The sequence below is a fragment of the Desmodus rotundus genome, chromosome 6 (assembly GCF_022682495.2).
Source record: "Desmodus rotundus isolate HL8 chromosome 6, HLdesRot8A.1, whole genome shotgun sequence".
Classification (NCBI taxonomy): Eukaryota; Metazoa; Chordata; class Mammalia; order Chiroptera; family Phyllostomidae; genus Desmodus; species Desmodus rotundus.
Genome location: NC_071392.1, coordinates 96,837,224 through 96,860,464, shown reverse-complemented (window position 1 = coordinate 96,860,464; position 23,241 = coordinate 96,837,224). Strand labels below are relative to the sequence as shown.

General features: G+C 53.3%; 1 protein-coding gene and 1 long non-coding RNA gene across 3 annotated transcripts; one reads left to right on the top strand and one right to left on the bottom strand.

Annotated features, from left to right (window-relative positions):
- Positions 1-3,582: 3,582 nt before the first annotated feature.
- Positions 3,583-10,643, bottom strand: LOC128781248 (uncharacterized). The gene is made up of 3 exons (XR_008427188.1): positions 10,332-10,643; positions 4,337-4,478; positions 3,583-3,839 (listed from the first exon to the last, which is right to left on the bottom strand). It is a non-coding gene; the product is annotated as an uncharacterized lncRNA (long non-coding RNA).
- A 368-nt stretch (positions 10,644-11,011) lies between these two features.
- Positions 11,012-17,427, top strand: CIMIP1 (ciliary microtubule inner protein 1). 2 transcript variants are annotated; one of them, XM_024559350.3, is made up of 4 exons: positions 11,023-11,284; positions 13,126-13,207; positions 14,597-14,698; positions 17,045-17,427. In XM_024559350.3, the coding sequence occupies exons 1-4, from the start codon at positions 11,070-11,072 to the stop codon at positions 17,204-17,206; spliced, it is 561 nt and encodes a 186-aa protein (XP_024415118.2). In that variant the 5' UTR covers positions 11,023-11,069; the 3' UTR covers positions 17,207-17,427. The 2 variants fall into 2 exon arrangements, with proteins under 2 accessions (XP_053782718.1, XP_024415118.2); XM_053926743.1 differs by lacking the exon at positions 14,597-14,698 and having other exon boundaries at positions 11,012-11,284.
- Positions 17,428-23,241: the final 5,814 nt, after the last annotated feature.

Sequence of the window (23,241 nt, the reverse complement as noted above, 5' to 3'; positions counted from 1 at the left end):
ACAATTTCAAAAATAATACGTTTTTTACATCCCCTGAGGAAAATACATGCACTGGTTTCTTCCCTCTAAAAGGATTTGGATGAAATAACATCTGTGTGGAGAATATTGTGAATATGTTAAACTGACAGGCAGTCTCTGAGGCACTCCACTCATTAATGTTCTGTGCATAAAATTAAAACTTGAAATATATTTTTAAATCCATTTTGAATCATTTAAGCAATTCTCCCGCAAAGAAACTATTGTGCTGAAATAATATATTTGGAGCGAGGGATATGAAAGCTATTAAAATGTCTTAGACCCCCTGCCTTTCAGGGGAAAAAGAAGGGGAAAAAATGTTCTCTCTCTTTGATTTGAAATCTGCTCTGTATAAAATATACCCACAAAAAAAAAATAAAACTTTGAAATTACACTAAGAGCTTGACTGAAACCCACAGGAGCCAAGAGACTCAAGTTGGGTCTTAGGGTGCAGCTGAGCTGAACAGAACTCAGCGGGGACATGGGAAGGCCCCACGAAGGTGGGCATCTTCCCTCCGCTGCAGCGCTGACCCTGGGTGCTTGAAACCTTAAAGGAGGGAGGGAGACAGCTCTACGAATCTGCTCCTGCCTGGTCTCTGTTCGGCAAACACCCATCAGCCAGTTGGCCATTGGAGCCTTTTGGCATGAGTGTGTGCTAAAGCCAGCAGACTGGCATTCTCTCACCGTGGCCTCATCAGTCCATTTAACAAATATTTATTGAGGGCCAACCTGGAGCCACACTGTCCACTGTCCAGGACTCAGAGTTTGGTAGTGAGCAAAACTCAACTGTGAAAACTCCCAATGAAAACACACTATACAAGAAGGGGCCTGATGCTACGAAAGGGTGAGGAAGGCACCTGGCCTGGTCTGGGAAGGCTTCCTGGAGGAAGGGACAGCAGAGTTATGTTCTAAAGAAAGAGGAAAAAAGGGAAAGTCCACTCTAGGCAAAAGGACCGGCAGGTGCAAAGGCCCTGAGGCAGGGATTTGCCTGCAGTGTTTCCTAGATGGGAAGCGGGCCAGTGTGGGAAGAGCACAGTTGGGAGGAGGGGATGAGGGAGGTGAGGCTCCAGGTAAACTGGCCAGCCCAGGCAGGGCCTGTGTCGATTCGGAGAAGCTTTGACCTGACCCTAAGAGCAACACCATCACTATGCTCAGCACGTACCGGGCACCATGCAAACGCCCTTTCTATACAGTGGTGACCCGTTCCTTCACCATAACTGGCGAGGTGGATATATTATGATCCCATTTTGCAGGTGAGGGAAATGCCCTCTCAACTTCACACAGCTGCCGAGTAGAAGAGGATTCGAACCCCGGACCCTTGCTCAGAGGCCCAGTTCTCACCATACCATGTCACTCCTAGGAACAAGCCCTATGGAGAGCTTAATGCCAGGAGGGTGACCCAACCTGGTTTGTGACTGTTGAGCCCACTCTGGGCTGAGTGAGGAGCCGTGGAAGGGGCAGGAGGAGGTGGAGGGGCCTGGTGGGGGCTGAGGGGGCGAGATCAGAGGGGAGCCCGCACCCCAGTGCTTGGGTCGGTGGTCCTCTCTGCCTGACACATTCATCTGGTCCCCACCCACTTGCTGCTACTCATCCTTTGGGACTCAGTGGCCGCAGAGTGCCCCCTGGCCCAGAGGTATAGGGTGGGTCCCTACTGAGGCCCTGCACACTCTCCTTTAACGCCCGTGTCAGAACAAAACTGCTAATGCATCCAGATAAAATCGAACGTTGTTTCACAAAATCCTGTCACCAATGGCGATGTCATGGGTGGTGGGTGGGTGGCTGTAGCCTCTACCCTGTGCGAGTGGCATCCATGTCAGCACGTCCCCACCCTTCCACCAGACCCCATGTGGAAATGTGTAACCCCTACCTGGCCCGGGGAAGGTCTCCTGCCTGGGGTTCCTGTGCTTAGTGATAATTATTAGAGACCAGAGTCCAGACATGGTGGCACCTAGGTGTCCTCTGGGCCCATGCCCTTCCCTGGTTTGGAACCACAGCCAAGAGAGGGGACCCCGGGCACATGATCACTGGCAGATAGGGACCCACCACAAGCAGAGTGGCCTCCAAGACAAATGGGAGACCCCGGGATCCCAAAGGACTCAAGGTCAGTCTTGAAGGGCGAGGAGCATGTGCATGAGAAGATCCACTTTTGGCAGAAGGCCCAGCCAAGGGCCAGCAGTGGACTGGAGCCCCCACGCTGGTGGGGGGGAGATGGGGCACAATTTAACCACCTGTTAGAGCTGCCCCGACACACCTGAGGGTGCCCTCAAACCCTCACAGAAACCCCAGAGTGGACACACCTGCAACGCGTTTTCTGTACTGAACCAAAAGAAAGGGTTTCCTGTACCGCCTGTCCTGGTTACCGTCGGCGTGACAAGCAGGTTGTCCAGGGGAGAAATGGCAAAATTGCACTGCTTCATCCTTTTCCCTGATTGGGGAGCAATGAACACATAGCGGGGTGACGAGGTTAGGTAAGAGACAAAGTAGAAGTGACAGCTGAGTTACAGGCAAATCTATAAATCAGGAACACCTAAGCCAGGCAGAGCCAAAGGAATATTTGGTTTAATTTGGTCCAAATGTCATTGTTGTCTGAGCTGCTCTGCTACCCCCGGTGGCTGGCTCAGTTCGTGGCCCTCATCCCCATCCCCTGGCCACACCTCAGCATGATGCTGAGTCACCTGTGGTGTCTGTTTCTTCCCCCATGTCACTGGGCCCCATGCACTGAGCAGGGGACACTTGCCAGGTTTGCTTGTCACACCTTGAATGTGTGTCCAGGAACCAACCTGGTGTCAGAGGGGACGCACTGCCCCCCGCCTGTCAATCAGCTCTCTCTGCCCACTGTTCCTGGTGATCCTGCCAGAGATAGACACACGACCTGACATTCCACTCAGAGAGAGGGCCCTGAGACTCGGGCAGGACCAAGGGGAAAGCAGGACCCCCACCCAACCTGCAGCCTGGAGCTGCTGGTGGCCACTGCCAGAGAGAGCCCACCCAAGATGGGCCAGCAGGAAGGTGCACAGAGCCAAGGGGTGGAGGGACCGGGTCCTGATGACATCATTCAAACTCCTGGATACAGCCTTACCTAAAGCCTCCGAACTTGACATACACAGGAACTAAACAATTCCTTTTTTCATTCGAGCTAATCTGAGCTAAATGTCTAACCCTTTCAAGTAAAGCCCTGACTAATGGGACCTCCTAATTTCTCCCACCACTTCTAACTCTTCCTCCCCATCCCAAATGCTGATCCCCTGGGCCCGAGCCTCATCGGCCCCTCCCTAGGCATCGCTGACAACCTCCTGGCTGGTCCTCTGGCCTCCAGTCTGCCTCACAGTCCCTTCTCTGGGCGAGTACCCTAAACATAGCAGGCCATGTCACGCCCTTCCCAGGAGCAAAACCTTTTGTTCATGGAAGGACCCACAGACCTAAAGAAAGGGTGAAAGAGTTTATCTGAGCCAGAGCCGAGGGCCAGACCTGGCAGCAAAATCTCAAAGGACTGATAAAATGCACCAAGAAATGGCAATTTTGTAGTTTATTTTTATACATTAGAATCTGAGAAGCCATAAAAAAGGTGCATGAAATGCATTGGTGGTAGATTAAGGGGGTGGGGCAGAGCAAAGTGGGGAAGTCTCTAGGATTGGATACAAAGCAAAAGAGAGAGATGCGTATTTGTTTAGCAGCACTGGGCACAGGATAGTTAACGCTGAATACACGGCATGGGGAAGGGTGCAGGGAAAAGACACTGGTGAGGACGGTCGGGGCCATCTTGAACTGATGCCGGGCACGAACAGTGTGGAGAAGAGATATTCCGACACGTTGAGTATGGTACCCTAGTCACACAAAGACAGGGCATCTATCCTACAGGCCTTAGCATGTGACTTCCCATTGTCACCTGCTCTGTTAGGCACTTTTGTGCTCAGGACACCCCTGGTTACTCTCAGCTCCTGAGCTTTCAAAGGCTCCCCACCTATGACAAAATTGAAGCTGATCACAGGACAATCGGGGGTCTCCTATTTGTCAGCAGGGCTTTGGGGGCTCCAGCCTCGGGTTTCTCTTTTCTCAGGGAGGCTCCAAGCAGCCTCTCATCCAGGGCGATCTGCAGCCTCCTCCTGAGTCTGAGAAACTCCGGGGGTCTCCTGGAGGCCAGGACCCCACCTCCACCAGGAGCGGCATCAGGGGGTCGGAAACATTTCGGGAGCTCCATCGCTGCTCTCCCCTGCTCCCGCTGCTCGCCCCTCCCACAGTCATAGAAAATAAAATCAAGGATAGAAGCTGACCGCAGAGAGCGGCCCCTGGGCTATGGGTGGACAGGCTCCCAGATCCCTACCTGAAAGCAGCTGCTTCAGCCTCTTCGGTGATTACACGGGGTCGGGAGCTGGGAGCCAGGGCAGGTGCTGTGTTTCTCTTATCCAGTGTTAAAACACCCGGTGCACGTGCAGCTTCTTGGTAATCTCGGTGCCAGCCAATGCCTGGAAAAGGAGACAGCCCACCTCAGCCTCTGGATTTCACGGAGCCCCCAGGTTTTCGTTTAAAACCCTTTTCAGATGAGGTGTTCTGAAAATGAACGATTGGCACCTCAAAGACACATTTCCCCAGGCACCAGCATGAAGGGCACCCGAAGAGATCAATCCACACAGTCGATTTGCCTTTTCCATCAAATGTGCAGAGTCCCACTGGGTCTTGTCCCCATGGCCACGACAGGAGAAGGCCCCTCCCTGACTCAGAGACGGGGGCCCATCTCCCAGCTGCTCAGTTTGCCATTCCTGCCCCAGGTGGGGCCTAGAGCCACCGAGCGGCTCACAGCCTTCACTCAAATGAACAAGTACCTGCTGAGGGCCTACTATGTGCCAGGTGCTGGCCAGTGGCTGGGTCTGGAGGGAGGAATGAGACTGAGACCCTAGGCCACCCTCAGGAGCTCGGCACTTCGTAGGTTCTTCATACCCAACAGGTACTCATCTGAAGTATCTTTCGCTCGAGTCTTGGAAGGACGGAAAAGAGCGTCCTCCCAAGTAAGGTTGTTCAAAGGGTCACATGGGAAAGGACCTAGTCCTGATTATCATCCACATAAGAGGCCTAACACATTCTTGTGACTTGCCACATGGATGGCTAAGTGCACCTGGGTCTTGGCTTTCTGTCTTTATAGCTGTGTGACCATGGACAAGTGGCTTAACCTCTCTGAGTCTATGTCTGCCTCTGCAAAATCACTGTGATCATCACCCCTACATCCTGGAGCTGCTGTGCTCGGGAAACGCGATGATGCTGGGGAAGGCTTATCATGTAGTAAGTGCTTACTAAATTTCAGCCCTCTCTCATAATCGTCATCATCAGATTGACAGAAAGAGAGACCTTGTTATTCCAGCCTGGTGTCTCCTTGTAAAATCCCAGGGAAGCACTCTGATTGGCTTAAGTCACATGTCCTCCTGTCGAACCAATCATTGCAGCCAGGAGGATGAAGTCTGGTGATTGGCCAGGCCTGGAGCTGGTTGGGGTGGAGGCAGTAAAATTAGCTGCTACTGAGAACCACCTCAAGCATGGAAGGGGATGGTCCAAAAAGGATTTCAGGAGTACGATGTTTCTCTTCTGTCTCATGAGGTCTCAGCCCTAAATTCTGTGATGCCTCGCCCAAACCTGGAAATTAGCAATCAGAATATCAGAGAATGTTCTCAGAGGGGCAGTGGGGATTCAGGGCAGAAATGGGAGGATGGGAGGTGGGGGGCTATGCCATGCCCAAGGCCAGAGACCCTGTGTTTGGAGTGGACATAGCCACCCAAATGGGCTAAGGACTTCCCACTGAACTTGGAGTAAAGTCCAAACTCGCCACCCTGTCTGCCAGGCCTGTGGGACCCCATCCCTGAGGACGCCCTCTGCAGGGACGATGGCCTCCTTGTCTCTCTTGGGTCCCTGCTCAAAAGCCACCTTCCATGACCACCCTGCCAAGAGAGCTCCCTGACCCCACAGCACCCTTTCTATGTTTTATAACACTTGTCCCCACCGACAGCCTTCTGGTTTGTTCGTCTACTGGACTGGAAGCTTCCTAAGGTTAGAACTAGGCCTGCCTTGTCCCCGCTGGCCCAGCACAAGGCCCAGCACACAGAAGAGGAGGCTCCGTGAATATTTGTTGGTTGAATGAATGAATGAATGAATGGCCATTCAAAGCTGTCTGCCTGAGGCCTCAGCTAGTGGAGGATGGGACCAGCTAGCCTAGAGATGGGGGTTGCGGGGGGAGTAAATGAACGGACAACACCCTGTGTTGGAACAGAACATGGAAACCACCCCTCCTCACCTCCTGCCCCGTGCTCCAGCTTCCCCATCGAGCCCTGCGCAGCCAGTGTAAATAAAGTATCTCTGGAATAATAGATGATTACCGCGCTCAAATTCCCACTCAGCTCCGTGTCCGTGACTTAAGGCTACCTCTGAACACTTCCTCGGCGACACATGCGGCCTCAGGCCCCCGGTGTTTCTGACTCGGCTCCTTCTCCGGCACTGTACTCGGGTGCGGATGCAAATCGTGAAAGCCCAGGACGCCCTCTGCTTCCGATGCTCACCTCCTCAAACGCCCAAGGCCGGCGAGGGCTACTCACACCTGAAGTCTCGGTTGTTGACATTCAAACTTTCTTCTCTTCTCACACACACGTTGGGCTTTTCTGACATCCTAAGAGCTGGCACGAGAGAAGCTGGAAAGGAAGGGGTGGGGACAGACGGAGAGCCGGACAAGCTGCCCCCACGCCCAACCTAATGGGGGCGCTCTAATTGGAGTAACAATTGATCAGGAGGCCAAATGGAGAGCAGACTCCCGAGGGAGGCTTCTGGGGTGCTGGGGAAGGGGCTTGGCTCTTTCCTTCACAGTAAGATCCAGAGAATGAAGCTAATTGTCCCTTAGGTATCGCAGTGCAGACTATTTGTGAAGGTTTAAAAAAAAAAGTTCTTTCGCTGTGACTAAAGTCATCAAAATGAATGTGGCAAGACTAGAATTCTGAGTTCTAGAAGCTGAAGCTGCGCGAAGCCATCCGCCGCCTCCGCTGGAAACGCGCCTCCGCCGTGCGGTCGCGGTAACAATCGCCCGCGCTGCGCAAAAGGCACGCTGGCTGGCGGCGCGCTCGGGCACAAAGCGTGCTGTGGTTTAAAAAAATAAAAAAAGTCATAGAATAAAAAGAAACTGTTTAAGCTTCAAAGCTAAAAAGAAGCAGTTGGCTCCAGCCGTCGAAATGTTTTATAAAGGAACAGCAACGAGAAAAAAAATGAAAAAATGAAAAACGGTCCCAGAACGCTGAGAGACGGCCAAATATATTAATACACAGGAACACGGCGAACCCTCCGCAAGCCGTGAATAGGGTCTTCGCTCCCACATCCAAGCGGCAAGTGCGGCGCTGCTCTCATTTGCTCCGCTCTTCCTGTTGGAAATGCAGGCCGAACAGCACTTTTCCCAAATAAAAAAGTGAATAAAAGTTATTAGGTGAAGAAGTTGCGTCTGTCGGAGGGTCATGAATTTCTGGATTCTGCATACCACAGGGAGGGGGTTTCAGGCCCTAGAACCAGGAGACACGGTGAAGGATGCATACCAGCAAAGAAAAAAGAAAACAGACCGCTAGAAATAAACACGAATAGACTTGTATTTACACAGGTGTGTTCATCTGCTGCGTGTGGGACGTGTGCCGATGGACAACCTCCCTGAGGGTGCGGTGGTGGGACAAGAGGCGGGTGCCCAGCGAAATTTAACAGGTAAACAATGAGCGGGTTTGCAGTGTAAGTGCAGGGTAAGTGTGCGCTGGAGAATTCCAACTTCACTGGACTCTGTGTTTCCATTTGCTGGCTCCGGCGACACCACTGGTGGAAGGGGCTGGTGGTCGTGCTGATTTCAGGCTGATGGTGCATACCCAGCGGGACGGTGAGTCGGACTCTGCACACAGTTGGGTGAAGCAAGGCCCTGGGTCAGTCAGGAAGGCGTCTCCAGGGAAGTCTGGGAGCTGGAGTCTGGGGGTCTCTACATGATGTGGGTCCTCTGTCACCCTCAGCCACCTGAAACCGCAGCCGGTCCTGATGTCACTCACAAGCATCACTAGAAGCAGAAACTTCCCCTTGTGCAGACCTCACCTTGGGAAAGCCGGACCTGAGCTCCCTCCCCAATTATCATTTGCAGCTGAGGTGCGATCCCCACAGCCAAGCTCCAGCTACCTGGAGCTCCAGAGGGACAGGACACCCCCACGAGTCACGAGAGAAAGGGAGACCAGGATACACAGACCCCATCCTCCTGGGAGGGGGCTGCTCCTAGAAAGAGCGCCCTCTGTGCCCACGGTTTATGGTGAAATGGGGGCTTTGCAGTTTGGTTCAGATCCTCTCTCTTCCTCCTGTTGTTTGGGCCCGTCTTCCCTTCTGTACAACGCTCACAAATGAATCCTTCCTCCAAGGCATGAGAATGTAGGGACGTGCCCAGACAGGGCTGGTGGTTGCTCAGGGTGGGCCCTGCAGAGCAGCCCGCCAGTGTAGCTGTGGGTCCTCAGTCACTTCTCCAGAAAGAAGGACTCCGCCTTCCAGGCCAGTGCACCAGCTATCCACGGCCTCGTCTTCAAAACAGACATCGTCCAGAAGCCAACCGCAGCTCCCCTCAAAGCCTCATTTCCATCCCTCCGCCCCACTTGCCCGGCACTGCCCCAGACAGAGGCCCCTGACCCAGGACAGCCAGCCTGCTGCTCCTTAGGCGGTGCTGTCCCATGTTCCTAAGCACCAGTTTGTGGCACCTTGAGGATCCCTTTACACTCGCTCTTCTCGGCCTCCTAGGATGCCCACAAGCTCACTTTACAGGAGGGGACTCTGGGCTCTGACAGGCTCAGCTCCTCCTCGAGCTCACTGGGCAGGCACTCAGCAGGGCTGGACTTGAGCCCACAGCTCCCTGGACCCATAGCCCAGAGTGCCCCGTGCAGATATATCTGAGGCAAAGGTGTAGAACTAGTGAACTCTTATTCATCCTTCGAAACCCAACTCACTGGTGACCACCTGGGCATGTTCCTGCCTCACCTAGGGCTTGCTCTGAATCACGTTCATCACACCGTAATTGCCTGTATCGGGCATCACCATCTTCGCATCCAAGTTCCTGTCCCTCCTCGGCTGGACTGCTGGGAGGCAGGGCGCTGGCTCCTCCCTGTCTGTGCTGGCTCCACATTGCAGGGTCGAAGCTGCACTGGCCTCTTTAGTGTTCTTCAAATGCCCCAGGCTGGCTCCGCTTCAGGACCCTTTGCTCTGCCCTTCCTTCCTCCATGGAAACCCCTTCGGATAGCTTTGCATGGGTCCCCCCTTCTCCAGCTCTGTGCTCAAATGTTCCTTCCTGAGAGAGGCCTTTCCTAAAACCGTCCTTTCCACGCCCCTTCACCTGCCCGGCCCACCAGCCTCCTTCCCCAGGGTAACTTGCTCCTCGGCATGCGGCTCTCCCTGGCCTGATCGGTGCATCTGCCTCTTGAGTCCTTGTCTCTCTTCCCTGCAGACATGTCAGCCCCAGGAGGACAGCAAGTCTGTCGGTTTGCTCCCTCCTGGATCCCCAGGCATGTAGGAGGCACTCAGCAAACATTTGTAGAATGAATGAACCCTCGGTGTCTGGCTTATAGAGACATTCAGTAAATGAGTTTATTCTTAATTAATCATTTTAACAGAATCATCTCCGGAGCTTCCCGAGGGAGAAGCAGGCGCTGCCTTCCCACTTGATGGATCTTACTCTCTTCCAAGCTGTCCGCCACTCACAAGTCATCTGGGACGTCTTCCCTCCGTTGCAGGGATGGCCACCTCCAGGAAAAGGCCGGGAAGGAAAGCACGGGCCACCCTGCACACCTGTCCACCCCGTGGCAACCCGGCCCAGCCCCAGACCGGCCCAGCCCCAGGCCTGGCATACTACACTACACACTCACTGAGTAACCTGCTCAGTTCCAGCCCCTTACTATTTTGGCTGAGTGGGCAATTGGGACCACCCCAGTCTTGGGCCTCCACCCAGCACTTTGAACAGCCGAGAAAAGCATCACACACGACCATCACGCACATTGTGTGTGGAGAACATTATTACAAGAGGAAAATACATCCCCCAACACCCCATAAAGTCACACATCTGTGGGTAAGGGAGGAGTCAGAGAGAGGGAGGGAGAGGGGGAGACCCGCCAGGGAGGACCGCCAACACCCAAGTAGAAGATGAAAACATCTATGTCCCCAGAGTGGTCCGAGGAATTACTGGGAGGTGACCTGCCCATTAGCGGGAACATACAGCCTCTGTTCTCTGAGTCCCACGAGGCTCTGGGCACCCGCGTGTCCCGTGTCCTCCCACCCCATGCCGCTGATCCACTTACTGTTGAATCTTAGACCCCTTTTCCAGTTCCTGGCCTATGACAACGGTGGAAGGGTCAGCAAGTCAGTCAACAAACACTGGTTAAGCACCTCAGTGATAAGGAATGGTTGTGGCTGGGCGTGGGAGAGAGTGAGGGAGCCGGGGCCTGGAGGAGATACCACCTGTGAGTTTCGTCTGGGGATCGTTACACAGAGCAGACGCCAGCAGAAATGCCCGCGTAGGCTCTCTCCAGAAGCCGCGCGCAGGGACAGTTCTAGCAGCACTTTGGAGTGACCAAAACTTCAGCTGCAAGGCGGGGGACACTTCTCGGGAAATGAACACTGGACGGCTGTGCACAGCAATGTGGATGAGCCCTCACACGTGACATTGGGCCCGGGAAGCCGGGACAAAGGTCGCAAAGTGGCGACATTAAGGTCTGCGGAGAGAACTCGACCAGGGGTGTGGGCTGGAATGCCCCGTTCCGCGACCCAGGCGTGGTCACGGGGCTGCGCTCTCGGTGGCAGAAGGCACTCAGCAAGTGCACGGGCTTCGCACACTTGTCCGTGTGTATGCTTGCGTAACAGGTCTAAATTTTAAAGGAGGCGGGGTGTTAGGACTTGTGAAAACGTTTCCCCAACGTTTTCCACAGTGAAGGCGGTGGGGCTGCTGCAGCCGGAGCCAGGGAGGTGGGCAGGGAGTGGGCAGCGAGGTGCGGGAAGGGTTCAGAGGCCGCGGAGGCAGGCGGTGCGCCTGCGCGCGGATGCAGTGGGAGCCCAGTGGCCCCACCCGCGCCAGGTGCGGCGCCGCCTCCGCGTCCCGCGTTGCTTGGCAACAGGTCTCCTGGGCGACGCTTGACGCTGAGCCCGGGCAGCGGCAGCGTGCGGGGAAACCGAGACCCCCAGGGGCCATGGCGAAGAAACCGATGAGCACCGCGGAGGCCGAGCGCATGAACCTCGTGGCCCAGGACCAGATCTGGTAACCCCGGTGACCTGGGCCGTTCCCACCTGAAGTGTGCACATCGGGGACCCCAGTTTCCCCCTAGGCCCAGTTTCCCACCACCTAGGCCGGAGGTGGTCAAGGGTAGAAAGGGCCAGGATAGGGATAAGATCTCGGGGACTTCTTTCTCTGTTTTCTCGTAGGCCCACCACAAAGGCCGAAAGATTTTACATCGGGCTCTGCAACCGTCCGCAAAGCTTTGCTTGAGAACCACAGATGTGTTCTTATGTTTAAGATTTACTGAATTTCCTTAAAAAATAAACTAAACAAAATTGTTAGTATTTGTCCATTTTGCATGAGAGGTACCTGTACACTTTATATTCTCTCTTGCTTTTCCTGGCTTTTGAAGTAATAAGACATTTTAATTTCAAGAAGAGATCCATTTTTCTGTAAGATTTATGTTCAGCAGCCACGGGTCCTGGTTGTTTTTATTTGGCATTCTCTCCCACTGCTAAACATTATCCCATCTCTCTGAAGTTTTACCAAGAGGGGCAGTTACTAGTTTAGATACCAAGTAAATTTTACTAACAACAAGCCATAACTGTTCGCTTCTTAAACTTCAGTTATCTATTACTTTTACCACTTTCTAATCTGTACTAGTCATTTAATGTTTTTCTTTAAATTGGCTTTGTTTCACTTAATAAATTTATTTTCATTGGAAACTTTATATCACTCTTGAAAATGGGAAGCCAGCATGATTTGGCATAAAACACACAACTATTAATTGTCTTTAAATCTTTATCTTTATGCAAGTACCCCCTAATAGGAGATACTACCAGAAAAGGGTCTGTTCCCACTGCCTAGAAGGCCCTTTCCTCCCTTCTCCACCAGATAAACTCCTACTCATCCTACAAGACCCGCAGTGGATGACCCTTCTTATGTGAACCGGGCCAGCAAAGCCCTTAGACTGTTCTTCAAGTGTCCCCTTGAAATGGGACTGTTCCACACTGGGATGAGCTGTGACTGTAAAATACCAGATTGTGAAGATGTCACACCAAAAAAAGAAGTGATGTTAACATACGTTCACCTGTTTACTTTCACTTATTTTGTGGCTACTAGAAAATTTAAAATGGTGTGGATGGCTCACCTCTTTGGCGCATGTCACACCTCCATTGGAAATAGACTCTGCTGTGGATTATGGTCAGTACCCAGGGCAAGGAGCTTGGCCAGGACCTCTCAGAGATGCCAAGACAGCCTAGGGGGTGAAGGGGAGAGGGGTGGTATTGATTCCAAAATAGGGAAAAAAAACTTGAAAATCAAAATGAATAAATGATTTAAAATCTGACACACCTGCTTCGACATCAACTCAATTCAGCTTATTAACGTGAAGCAAAAGCAGCGCGGGGCAAGTGAGGCAGCTGGAGTGTGATATTTAAGGAGGGCTCGAGCACAAGGTCATGTAAATGCTGGCTCTGCCCTTGCAGGAATCTGGGAGTGGGTGCCTCCTTAAATTCTGCACACCAGGTGCCTCACTCGCCTGCCCCCACCCCCAGTCCTTGACCTGAACAGGAAGGTACCTACTATGTGCTCCCATAGTGCTGGATTTGACACACACCCGTCACTAGGGGGTCACAGGGCCTCGACAGCCCCTCGGGCACAGTCAGCCCCCCGTGCACCAGCCAGATGCTCCCTGGTTCTCTGTGCCCCTCGCAGCAGTGCCAGGCTCTCAGCCACAGGGTCTCCCATCAGCACCTCACTCCCTCTGGGCACAGAACCACTGTTCAGTGACTGTGCCCTGCCGAACGCACAGGTCCCCAGTGCACTTGCCGGGGTGCGCTACTTTGACCTCCTCGAATGTTTCAGGAACTTTCTTTTTTTAGGAGATGCCGCCTGAAGGCTGAGACCGAAGCACGGCAAAACTGGGCCCAGAACTGGGGGTTCTTAGCAACCCCTCTTGAGGAGGTAAATACAAATTTTACGAGTCCAGAGGTTACAGCATCGATCATTCCCAAGTGTGTGTGATTTGCTAGAAGAAAACTAAAGAGCGTGTGGTAGGCAAGGCCTGCCGCCTCGAAGCCTGAAGCTTCCTTCCTCTCCTGAATCTATCGAGCACTTACTGCGTGGGTGCCAGGAATGCCCGGGGGGCTACATCTGAAGCGGTTTATTTAACCTGCACAGCAACTCCTGTGCAGAGTCAGGCGTCCTTTTATGCCCATTTTACGAATTAGGAGACTGAGCTTCCAGAAGCGCCAGGCCATGCAGCTAATGAAGAGAAGCATGGAGAGCAGAGCCGGTCCGTCTGATTCCAGGGCCACCTGGCCTCAGACAAGCCACCTGTAAAACAGCACGCTCGTCCTCACCCGCCTTACCGAAGGACTGAGATCCCAGTGAGACAGCGAGGCCGAGTTAAAATATGAGGGATTATTAGGGAAATAACCTGGTATCTTCTAAACAAGACAAGAAACAGAAAAGGGGTCAGGCTTCATAATGAACAGGAACTGGTGGGGACTGCAGCAAAGAAAACACAGTCCCTGTCCAACGCAGCCACCAGGAGCCCAGAGGACAGCCACCACGCAGAGAGGCCACCCGTATGGACCCACTGTTCAAGCCCAGAAATCCAGATGTTTACATAAAATCCTCTGGGTCTGGAATAGTGGCTCAGGCCCATGAAACACCACTCAGGTCCACAAAATGCTCGCGTGGGCTTCGTGGGATGGTGGCCTCCAGCCTGCATCCTCTCAAGCTCTCTCCAGGACAAACACGGGGAAGCCACATTTCTTTGGAAGGTTGCAAGTAAAAGCCGCCTGATTCAAAACGGTCCTGATTCAAGGCAGCGGTGACCCCATTTGTAACTGGGCCCATCCCACTAGCTTTAAAATTATGCCATTCTTAATAGGGGTTTTTCCCCCATACTTAGAGAATTGTACAATTTGAAATTTTAGGCATAAAATGAGTCCTTATTAATATAATATGCATAAAAGAGTCTATATTAATAGTCTTTATATGTAATTAAATTGGATTTTCGAAGAATTCAAAATTGCTTTAAAACTTAAAAGGGGGAGAGGAGCTCTTCTGTGATGTTTTAAAGACAGGACCTGGGACCTGGTTGGCATTTTTACATCGCAGTGCATCCTGTAAAGTCTTCTCAAATTCTACTCGGGAATATAAATTAGCAGGCAAAGGAGCAGCAGGCAGGCACAGCTAGCTGGCTGCAAGTCCCCCACTGCTCATCCTAACTGCGATGGGAGCGAGATTTTTCACTGTAAAACGTGGCATTCTGGGGCCCACGGAGAGGGCACATCCCCTGTCTCAGTCTGGGCTCTCCTGTCTCTGGGGGGGATTGTGTTTCAGCTGATCAAGGGTGAAGACAAGCCCCCCACCCCAAAGCCCAGAATCGAGCTTCCCCAGAGCTTCCGCATCCGGCCGGTGACCCCGGTGGAGAAGTACATCAAGGTTGGCAAAGTCGTTTTTCATTACTTGTTTTCCTAAGTGAGACGCGGGCCCCACTGGGAAGGGCATTCTCCACAGGTGTGCAGAGCTGACCGCCCAAGGTAAGGACTCAGCAGCACCTGGCAGGTGGGAGGTCGGTTTCCACTCCCTGCCCACACCCATGTGTCAGGTGACTGTCTGGACACTTTCCAGTGCCTCTGTGTCCTGCTCTGCAGAAGCAGAGGGGGCCCAATAAAATGAGGGGCTCCAGCCATTCTTCAGCAAACACAGGGAGTAGGCAGGAAAGCAGGGAGGGGCTGGCCCAGGCTCTGGAGTAAGATGGCTCAGCCACTGACCTCCTTGTGGTCTTGGGCAAGTGGCTTGGCCTGTCTGGGTCTCTATTTCCACCTCCTACAATGCAGGTCCATGAAAACGCCTGCTTGAGGGAGCGGCATCAGGCCCAGCGGGAGGATGCCTCTGAAGGACTTAGAACAGTGCCCGGCGCTTTCAGAGAGTACCCATAACTGTTAGCTGTTTGTAGGTGCCAGGTGCTTGGTTGGGTAAGACTCCAGCCTACACGTGTGGGTGGCGGGCACCAACGTGAAGCAAGAAGATCAACAAATTTGTTCCACGCTGGGCTAGATGCCGTGGAGGAAATAGGCAGGTGATGTTGGAGGATACACGGGAAGGGGTGGTCAGGAAAGGCCCCCTGTGGAGCTGAGGATTGAGGAATGACAAGGAGCCAGCCCAGGGAAAAGCATTCCTGGCAGAGGGAACAGCATGTGCAGAAGCCCTGAGGCATAACAAAGGCTGATATGTTTCTGGGGCAGCAAGAGATGGGGATGTGGCTGGAGCTTGGTGAGCTGGGGTCGGCTAGGCATGGGAAGGGAAGGGATGTGGATGGAGAAGTGGGCAGGGCCAGACCCCACTGGACCTCGGGGGCCCAGGGAAGTGGTTGGGGTTTGAGCCCCCTTGCAGTGGGAAGCAGGGCGGTGGCATGCCGACATCGCTCACTGCGTGAGTGACAGGACAGTCCCACAGGGGAGAAGACTCAGATGGCCCTCCCGCCTGAGACCAGTCAGCTGTGGAGATGGGTTCCAGGCTGGAAATGGCTGAGCTCTGTAGGTCCCTGAACCTTTTCTCACCGGTCTGCCCTCTGCTCCGCCGGGGTGAAAGCAGTTCTGTGTCCCGATGAGGAGGCAGGATGAGAACTCAGGATGCAGGTGGCCAAGAGTGGGGAACGGTGACCCCCACCCTTTGTAGGAAATGGCGATATTGCCCTCTACAGAGCATGAACCAACCTGCTCTCCCAGAATGCGCTCGGTAAGGGTGCGGTTTTCATTTCTTTGCCGATCTTGTGGGTGGCGAGTGGCCTCCCCAGGTGGTTTTCGATTGCATTTCTCGGACAGGTTGGAGAGAGACTGGAAAGCCAGTCTGTGTGTGCCCACAGGCCGGGCTGGGACCATCCCACCCGCAGCTGGCTCCAGAGACTCTGTCCCCTCTGCTGTTTACTGACGACCCTCCCCACACGTGGCCTCTCAGGAGACTAATTTTAATACTTCATCAAGAACATGTGTTAAGGAACTTCCTCCACCAGTGGCAGCCGGCCCGCCAGGCCCCCACCCCCCCCCACCGCCACCCGTACCAGGATGCCTGCAGCCGAGCGTGAACTCGTCACCCCAAGCATATTAACCCTCTTTATCCTGGCTCTTGTGTGAGAACAACCCTTCCTCACTAAGAGCAGAACAGACGATCCCTCCACACGGAGAGGGGGAAGCTGCCTAAACATTTACCCTCATTTTCCAAAAATTTCAAGTCTGTCCAAGGAACTGACACATGAAATTGTGTTGTTTTTTTATTTTTTTTAATTTCAGAGAGATCCCGTTTTCCTTTTGGATTTTAATGAAGCTCAATGGCTTTTCATTTCTCAACAGTTTGGGAGTGGGGTGTGCGTGTAAGTGTGTGCACACTTGTTCACACACAGGTGTGTATACACATATCACAGAGTCTTCTCATCAAAGCCAGAGGGTGAGAACTATCGGAATACCATCTGACTGTACTGTCAAATATTTTATGAAGGGCAGTGTTTGATATTTCCGCACCTTACTTCCCCCCCCGCCACCGCTTTTCGCTCTTGTACCAAGTAAAACTAATTTTCCTGGAGGTCATGAATCAGACACGACGAAGAAATGTTTGGCGAGCATTCCTTTCGGGGACGACATGGGTCTCGGGGTCCAGTAGGTTGACACAGGCTCCATCTGTAGGAACCCTGGCTTTGCTCTCTGTCTGCTCCACACCAGGACTCACCTGCTAATCCTGGGGTTCCTCTGTGGCCCACGGTGACTAACCCCCCCTGCGTCTCCATTGCAGGTCCTTCCATCACCCCCGGTCCCGAAGACGACGCAGGGCTTCATCGGCTGGAGGTCCGGGGTGCCAGGCCTGAACAAGTGTCTGCAGCAGTATGACGAGCTCAGGAGCTGCAAGGGGGCGTATGCCAGAGAGCTAGGCTGGCCAGAGCAAGGCATCCACTGAGTCCCCACGGCAGTGCTGGGCGGACCGCCGGGCCTCTGGCGCCCATGCCCTGGAAAGAAAGTGCTCTCCCCAGGGGCCCGTCTGAGGACATGGTTCCCCTCCACATTTGCTCATGGGATGTCGAAAAGAACACAAAATAGCCCTAGGACCTTTTCAATTTATCAATACCTCCCTTCTGGAACATTCTCGTAACACTCATTTTTGGCTAATATAATAAGTAAGGCAAAGCTGATTCTCTGAATTTGGGGGGTGGGTGGGATACTTTGGGAATTTCTAGGTATAGCTGCTTAAAAAAATGTGATTTAATTTTTAAAATATTTGGCTAGGTCCTTGCCCCACTTCTCAGCACCGCTGTGTATAACGAAATTGTGGACCAGGTGCTTCTGTGCCCAAACACCCCTGGGCCAGCTCTTCAGGAGGCATGAAGCACTTTGAGGATTTCCTGACCCACCTTCCCCAGGACACTTGCAATGTCAATAGCTTTAAAGGGGGGAATAGCCCGAGATTGGCCAATGAGTGGAGGCTTCCAGGATGGGATGGGTTCCCCACAGGCTCTGCAGGAAACCTCCCTCCTTACCCACCCAGGCCACCCCATCGCACGCAGCCCAGAAGCTAAGTGGCCAACCAGGCCATTTCCCTTCCCCTCATGGACATTTGACCTTGACCCCTTGGTCTCTGCCTGGCCCTGAGGCTTTGCTCCAGGTCCCACAAATGGGGGCAGGTGGGGAGTGGGGTGTCCAGCTGGTCAAAGAGCAATGGAAGGAAAAACGTGCTCCCGGCCCCTCCAGCAGGTCCGCGGAGAGCGGGAGCGCGCAGGGTGTGCGGCAGCCTGCGGAGCTCTGGTGTTCATTTCTGAGCAGCAGAGGGTGGAGCCTTCATCACACCCCGAGTGGGCAGGGTGGGGAGATCCTCCCCACCCTCACGGTCCCCCTGGACTTAATCTGACCTCAGTAATTTGGGCCACGTTCAGGGGCTCATAACAGAGTGGAAGTGTCCAGGCAACAGCCTCAGTGGAGAATCGAAGTGGACAACACTCGAAGACACAGTTACCCAGGGTAGTTTCAAGCTCGACATTTAAACTGTGGAAATCGGCCTCTGTGTGGGTGTTGAAATGGGCTCTCCAGAGTCACTGCACCCTGTGAAATGCCACCGCATTCCCAAGGTCAAGATCAGGCCGGCAACCCTGCGTCTGCAGTGGCCGAATACACCATGACTGTGAACCTCCAGGTGCAAAACATCCTTTGGCTGGGGACGTGGATGGGTTCTGTCATGGGTACATCTCAGCCCGAGACAAACTAGAAACCTCTAGGCTGAGTTCCAAGAAAATGGCATATTCAAATAGAACTATTGGAAAACACAAGCCTTACACACTCACGCACACCCAAGGACAGCTGACCCAGGGGCCAGTGAACTTCCAGCACCCGTGCCAGCCTGAGACCGGACATGCCTGAGAGTTTCGAATTTTGTAGACTTTTAAAAGCATGTCTACTCGATATTTTATGACCCTTCTGGCAAGGTCCGGGGCCGCCAGCCCCACAAAATGAAGTCCACTAATGTATCTGTGGCTAAACCTATGACCCTTCACCCTAAATGGAACTGAGACTCTTAAGGAGCCACTTACCCGGTTTGGCTCAGGTTTTCCACCAGATACGTGAGTGTGTAGTCCCGTCCCCTTGAGGGTGGACCTAGTGACTGCCACGAATAGAACGTGGCAAAAGTTACAGGAGGTTGCAAAAGACTGACTTCCACCTGGCAGCTTTCTGCCCCCCTTCCCACCTCCTCTCCTCCCCTCCCCTCGCCCTTCCCTCCTCCCACTCCCCCCTCTCTGACGAAGCCAGCTGCTGCATCAGGAGACACTCCACAGAGATGCCCACGTGAGAGGCACGAAGGGAAACCATCTCCAATAGCTCATGAGGACCTAAGTGAGGCCTTCACCCAACAGCCCACCAGGCTCTGAATCTGCCAGCAGTCTCGTGTCAGAGCTGGAAGCTGATTCTTCCCAGTGAAGCCTGGAGGGGGCCCCAGCCTGTGGGAAACCCTGGGCCAGGGGACTCAGCTCTGTGCCTGGATTCCTGACCCATGGGAGCTGTGAGATCACAGTGCCTTTGGGCCACTAAGTTTGGGAAGAACTTGTCACTCCGTGACAGATAATGAACGAATCCAGGTTATTTCTAAACTGAGCCGCCCCCTCACCCCGAGGAGTTCTAGGGTTCTAGAATATTCCCCAGAGCCACACGGGCTTCTTTGTAAGGAGCTGAGCCCCGTCCTGGGGAAACACCCTGAAACACCTTCAGGAAGCTCTGCCTTCACTTCACAGAGGCTGGCCCAGAATTCCAGGTAGTAACCTAAAAGCAAACGGGCTTTTCAAAGTCAGAGGCAACAGCGCTTATTTGAGATCAGTAAGAACAGCCGTTCGGACACACTGACTCAGGCAGAAACCCAAATGGCTCTGATGAGGAGACAGAGGAGACTGAGGAGGGGACAGTTCCATTCATAGCAGAGCGGCACCACTACTGGGGCAGGCGAGATAACATAGTGACCTAACTCTAAACACCGCTTTTAATTGTCAGCCCAGGAGTCGTAGTATCTGCTTTCTGGTTATCCTTGCAAACACTTCTTTAGGACACAATGCTGCTTCCAGCCCAGTGCAAAGACTCCGTAGCTGAGCATTGCAGAGGCTCCAGGCCTGCGACCTGCTAGGCAGTTCTCTGGGACAGCCGTTACTGCTCCATGTTAAGGTGGCTCCAGGGGGTTTTTTTGTTTGTTTTTTGTTTGTTTTTTAATGTAGGTAAACACTTGTCATGTTAAGTTTGGGGGACAAAGCTGGAAAAATGACTCACAGTCCCTCTAACCCCACATTCCCCTTTAAAAACTATCCTTAGAGGTCCCCCAAAGGCTGGAGTACCTTCCCTTGAGTCAGCGGAGAGGTGAGGCATCAGGGCAGAGCAAGCCAGATGAGCCCGGGGTTCAAATCCAGACACTCCCCTTTCAGGCAGTGTGGCCTTGGGAAGGTGGCTGGACCTCTCTGACCCCTGCCTGCTTCCTCAGCATCAGATGGGGACACAGACTCAGTCTCATGGGGTAGTGCGTGGGTGAATGGGTATTAGGAGGAACAGGGCCTTCCGTCCCGTCCTGTGTAGCAAGGGGACAGGCTCGTCACACACAGGATGCAGATAAAATGAGCCACTGGTGATAAAGTGCCCGGTAGGCGGTCTGGCCGGGCCAAGGGATCCCGCCAAGGGTGGCTGGTGCTACTTCTACTTTTATTGCCGTTCTTGTTGTTGTCAATGACAACCATCCCACCTCCAGAACGTCAGTCTGTCCTCGGGTTTTTCGATGAGAGGTACGACATTTCTTCGGCACCCACCATGGCTAAGTGAAAGCCGCTATTACTCGAGAGGAAGCTGGCTGCTCCTTCAAACAGGCACAAATACATTAACTTCCTCCATGTCCCAGGTAAAAAGTAAACTTTAAGATCTTAATGGGGGCATTAGCTAAAACTTAAAAAACAGAGCCCCAGGTAGTTCTGAGGGTCACACTTGCTGAGTGGGAATGCATTCCTAGCAGGCGACCGACCCGACTGGGCTTTGGTTCCAGAAGATGATCGTGTCGCTAATAACCAGCGTTCTGCATGGGTGATGGTGATTCTGTGAGGCGAGGTGCAAATGATGACTGTGGGTGAGCAGCAGCCATGGCATCCCGGGCACCCGGAGAGAGTGGGGTGTCCCCCCGAGAAAGCAGGCCCGCGTGTGAGAGTGTGTGGGTATGATTGATTTACCGTGCAGGAAGCTCTCTTTTAACTGGGAAATAAATCTTACTTCCTGACATCTGACCATGACAGTCCCCCTGGGGACCCACAGAACGCTGCTCTGGGGGCCTTGGGCCAGGAGAAGCCCCTCAGAGGGCACCTGGGCTAGGATCCTAGCCCCCCTTGGCCCCACCCCAGGATTCCACACCCTTCTGCCAGAGCCTGTGACTCAGAGGAGCAATCACTCCACGGTGATGTGATGTGTCATGGTGCCAGTGACCCTGAGCAAGGAAGATGAGCTGGGTTATCTGGGGGTTGGGGGGAAGGGGGGGCAGCATCATCACATGAGCCCTGAAACGTGGAGGCTGTCCTCCGGCTACAGGCAGAAGGATTTGAAACATGAAGAAACTAATCCCGTGTCATGGATGCTTTGGATGGAGGAGGCCGGGTGATGGCCAGATGGCAGCCTCAGGAAGTTCAAAGCGACTCTGGGAAACAGCGAGCCCAGTCTTCAAGTCACAGAGGACAGTATTCTGCCCAAACTGGAACTAGCCCACAAGACGATTCTCCCCCAGAGGCTCCAGAAGAGCACTCAGGCCAGCGGACACCATGACTTTGGCCTTGTGAGACCCTGAGCAGAGGACAGCACCGCCCATCTGGATTTCCGGCCCACAGAGCTTTGGGATGGCAAGCGGGTGCTGCTTCAAACCCCATGAATCCAGCGGTAAAATGCTAACACCCCAGGGGCTCCCCCACACGAGAGGCCGAGTGCTCTGTGGTCACGCCCTTTCTCAGGCCATCTCCAGTTTACAATTCCTAAAATAAATGGGTGTTTAGGAAATAAATGGGTGACTGCTTTTCTGACATCCCCATTTGGATGTCTAAAAGGCACCTCAACTTGACATTCAACAATGAAATTCTCCATTCCAGCAGTCACCTCCCCCAATGGCCAGAGAAACCTCTGCCCCTCCCCAGCAAGCTGATGTGAGTCACCACCCAGCAATTAGGGGTCCTGGCTTCCTCTCCCTGCACCCCCCCTCCACGGCCCCAAACAATCCTGTGTCACTTCTGATCACATCTCATTGCTCAAAGGAAGTCACTCACCATGCCTATCTTCAAGGGGGCAAGAAATCTTCATTAGCAATGTCTACCACAGGGACATGCAACTTCTACCCTTGCTAAAGTTTTATTTTTGCAGGTAAGGAACATTGAAAATATGTCACCACCACCTCCATCTATTGAATCAGGGCTGGCCACGTCCGGCCTGCCCCCTCTTCGGGTCCCACAGACGCGCTCATCCCTCTGCGTAGTGACGCGGCTGCTTTCCTGCTACACAGATGAGCGCGGTCGTTGTGACACAGCCCGCGTGTCCAGGAAGCTGAAAATATTTACTGTCCAGCCTTTACAGAAGTGCATCGCCCAGCCTCGGACCACTGCATTCGCCAGCACAACGATCTCGTAAAAAGGACAATTTAACGCTGAGAAAGTAGAGAAGGTAGTCTCTCCGCTGCGAGGCCCATCCTTAAATCAGGGTTTGATGAAGCCATGATATCTTCTTCATTTTCTTCCTTCATCTGCAGAGAGGAAACCTCATCTGAGACCTGCCGTGGGGGACACATGGGGCCCCTGGACTGCTGGGACCTTCAGGAGTTACCAGCTCAGATGTACTAGAGTGAAGAGGGTGGGAGGGTGCCTGGGCGGAAGGCGGAGTCTGCCCCACCTGGGGGCGGAGCCAGGCAGCCATGGGCGGGGCCCAGTGCCGCCAGGCCTTCTGATTGGCCAAAAGAAGCCAATACTACAGACCTCATGCTGTCCATCATTCCGCAGTTTTGAAAACCACAGCGAAGGGCAGAGATTGCGGAACAGGGGACAGCAGTGCTGGTAGAGAAGAAATAACTCTTTCACGTCATCAGTAATGTTTTCCTTTGAAAAATGACTTGGAGCAAACACGACTGGAAGCTAGAAAAAGGAATGAAGTACAGCTATCTGCTACAACACCGATGAGCTTCCAAACCGTGATGCAAAGCGACACAGGCTGGGCACAAAAGGTCACCTATTGTAAAGTCCCAGGTATATGAAATGCCAGGACAGATCAACCCATGGAGACAGAAATTAGTAGATTAGGAGTTACCAGGGGCTGGAGGGAGGAGGGGTGGGGAGCGACCGCTTGTGGGCCCGGCTTTCCTTTTGGGGTGATGAAAATGTTTTGGAACTAGAATACAGGTGAGTGTCGAATAACATTGTGAATGTACTAAATGCCACTGAACTGGATGCTTTAGAAAGGTTG

Excerpts from the sequence above, each read along its gene's own strand:
- CIMIP1 (XM_024559350.3), top strand. The coding sequence starts at position 11,070 with ATGCAGTGGGAGCCCAGTGGCCCCACCCGCGCCAGGTGCGGCGCCGCC. Across the intron at positions 11,285-13,125 it reads GTGGCCCAGGACCAGATCTG|GAGATGCCGCCTGAAGGCTG; the intron begins GTAACCCCGGTG and ends TTCTTTTTTTAG. Across the intron at positions 14,699-17,044 it reads CGGTGGAGAAGTACATCAAG|GTCCTTCCATCACCCCCGGT; the intron begins GTTGGCAAAGTC and ends TCTCCATTGCAG.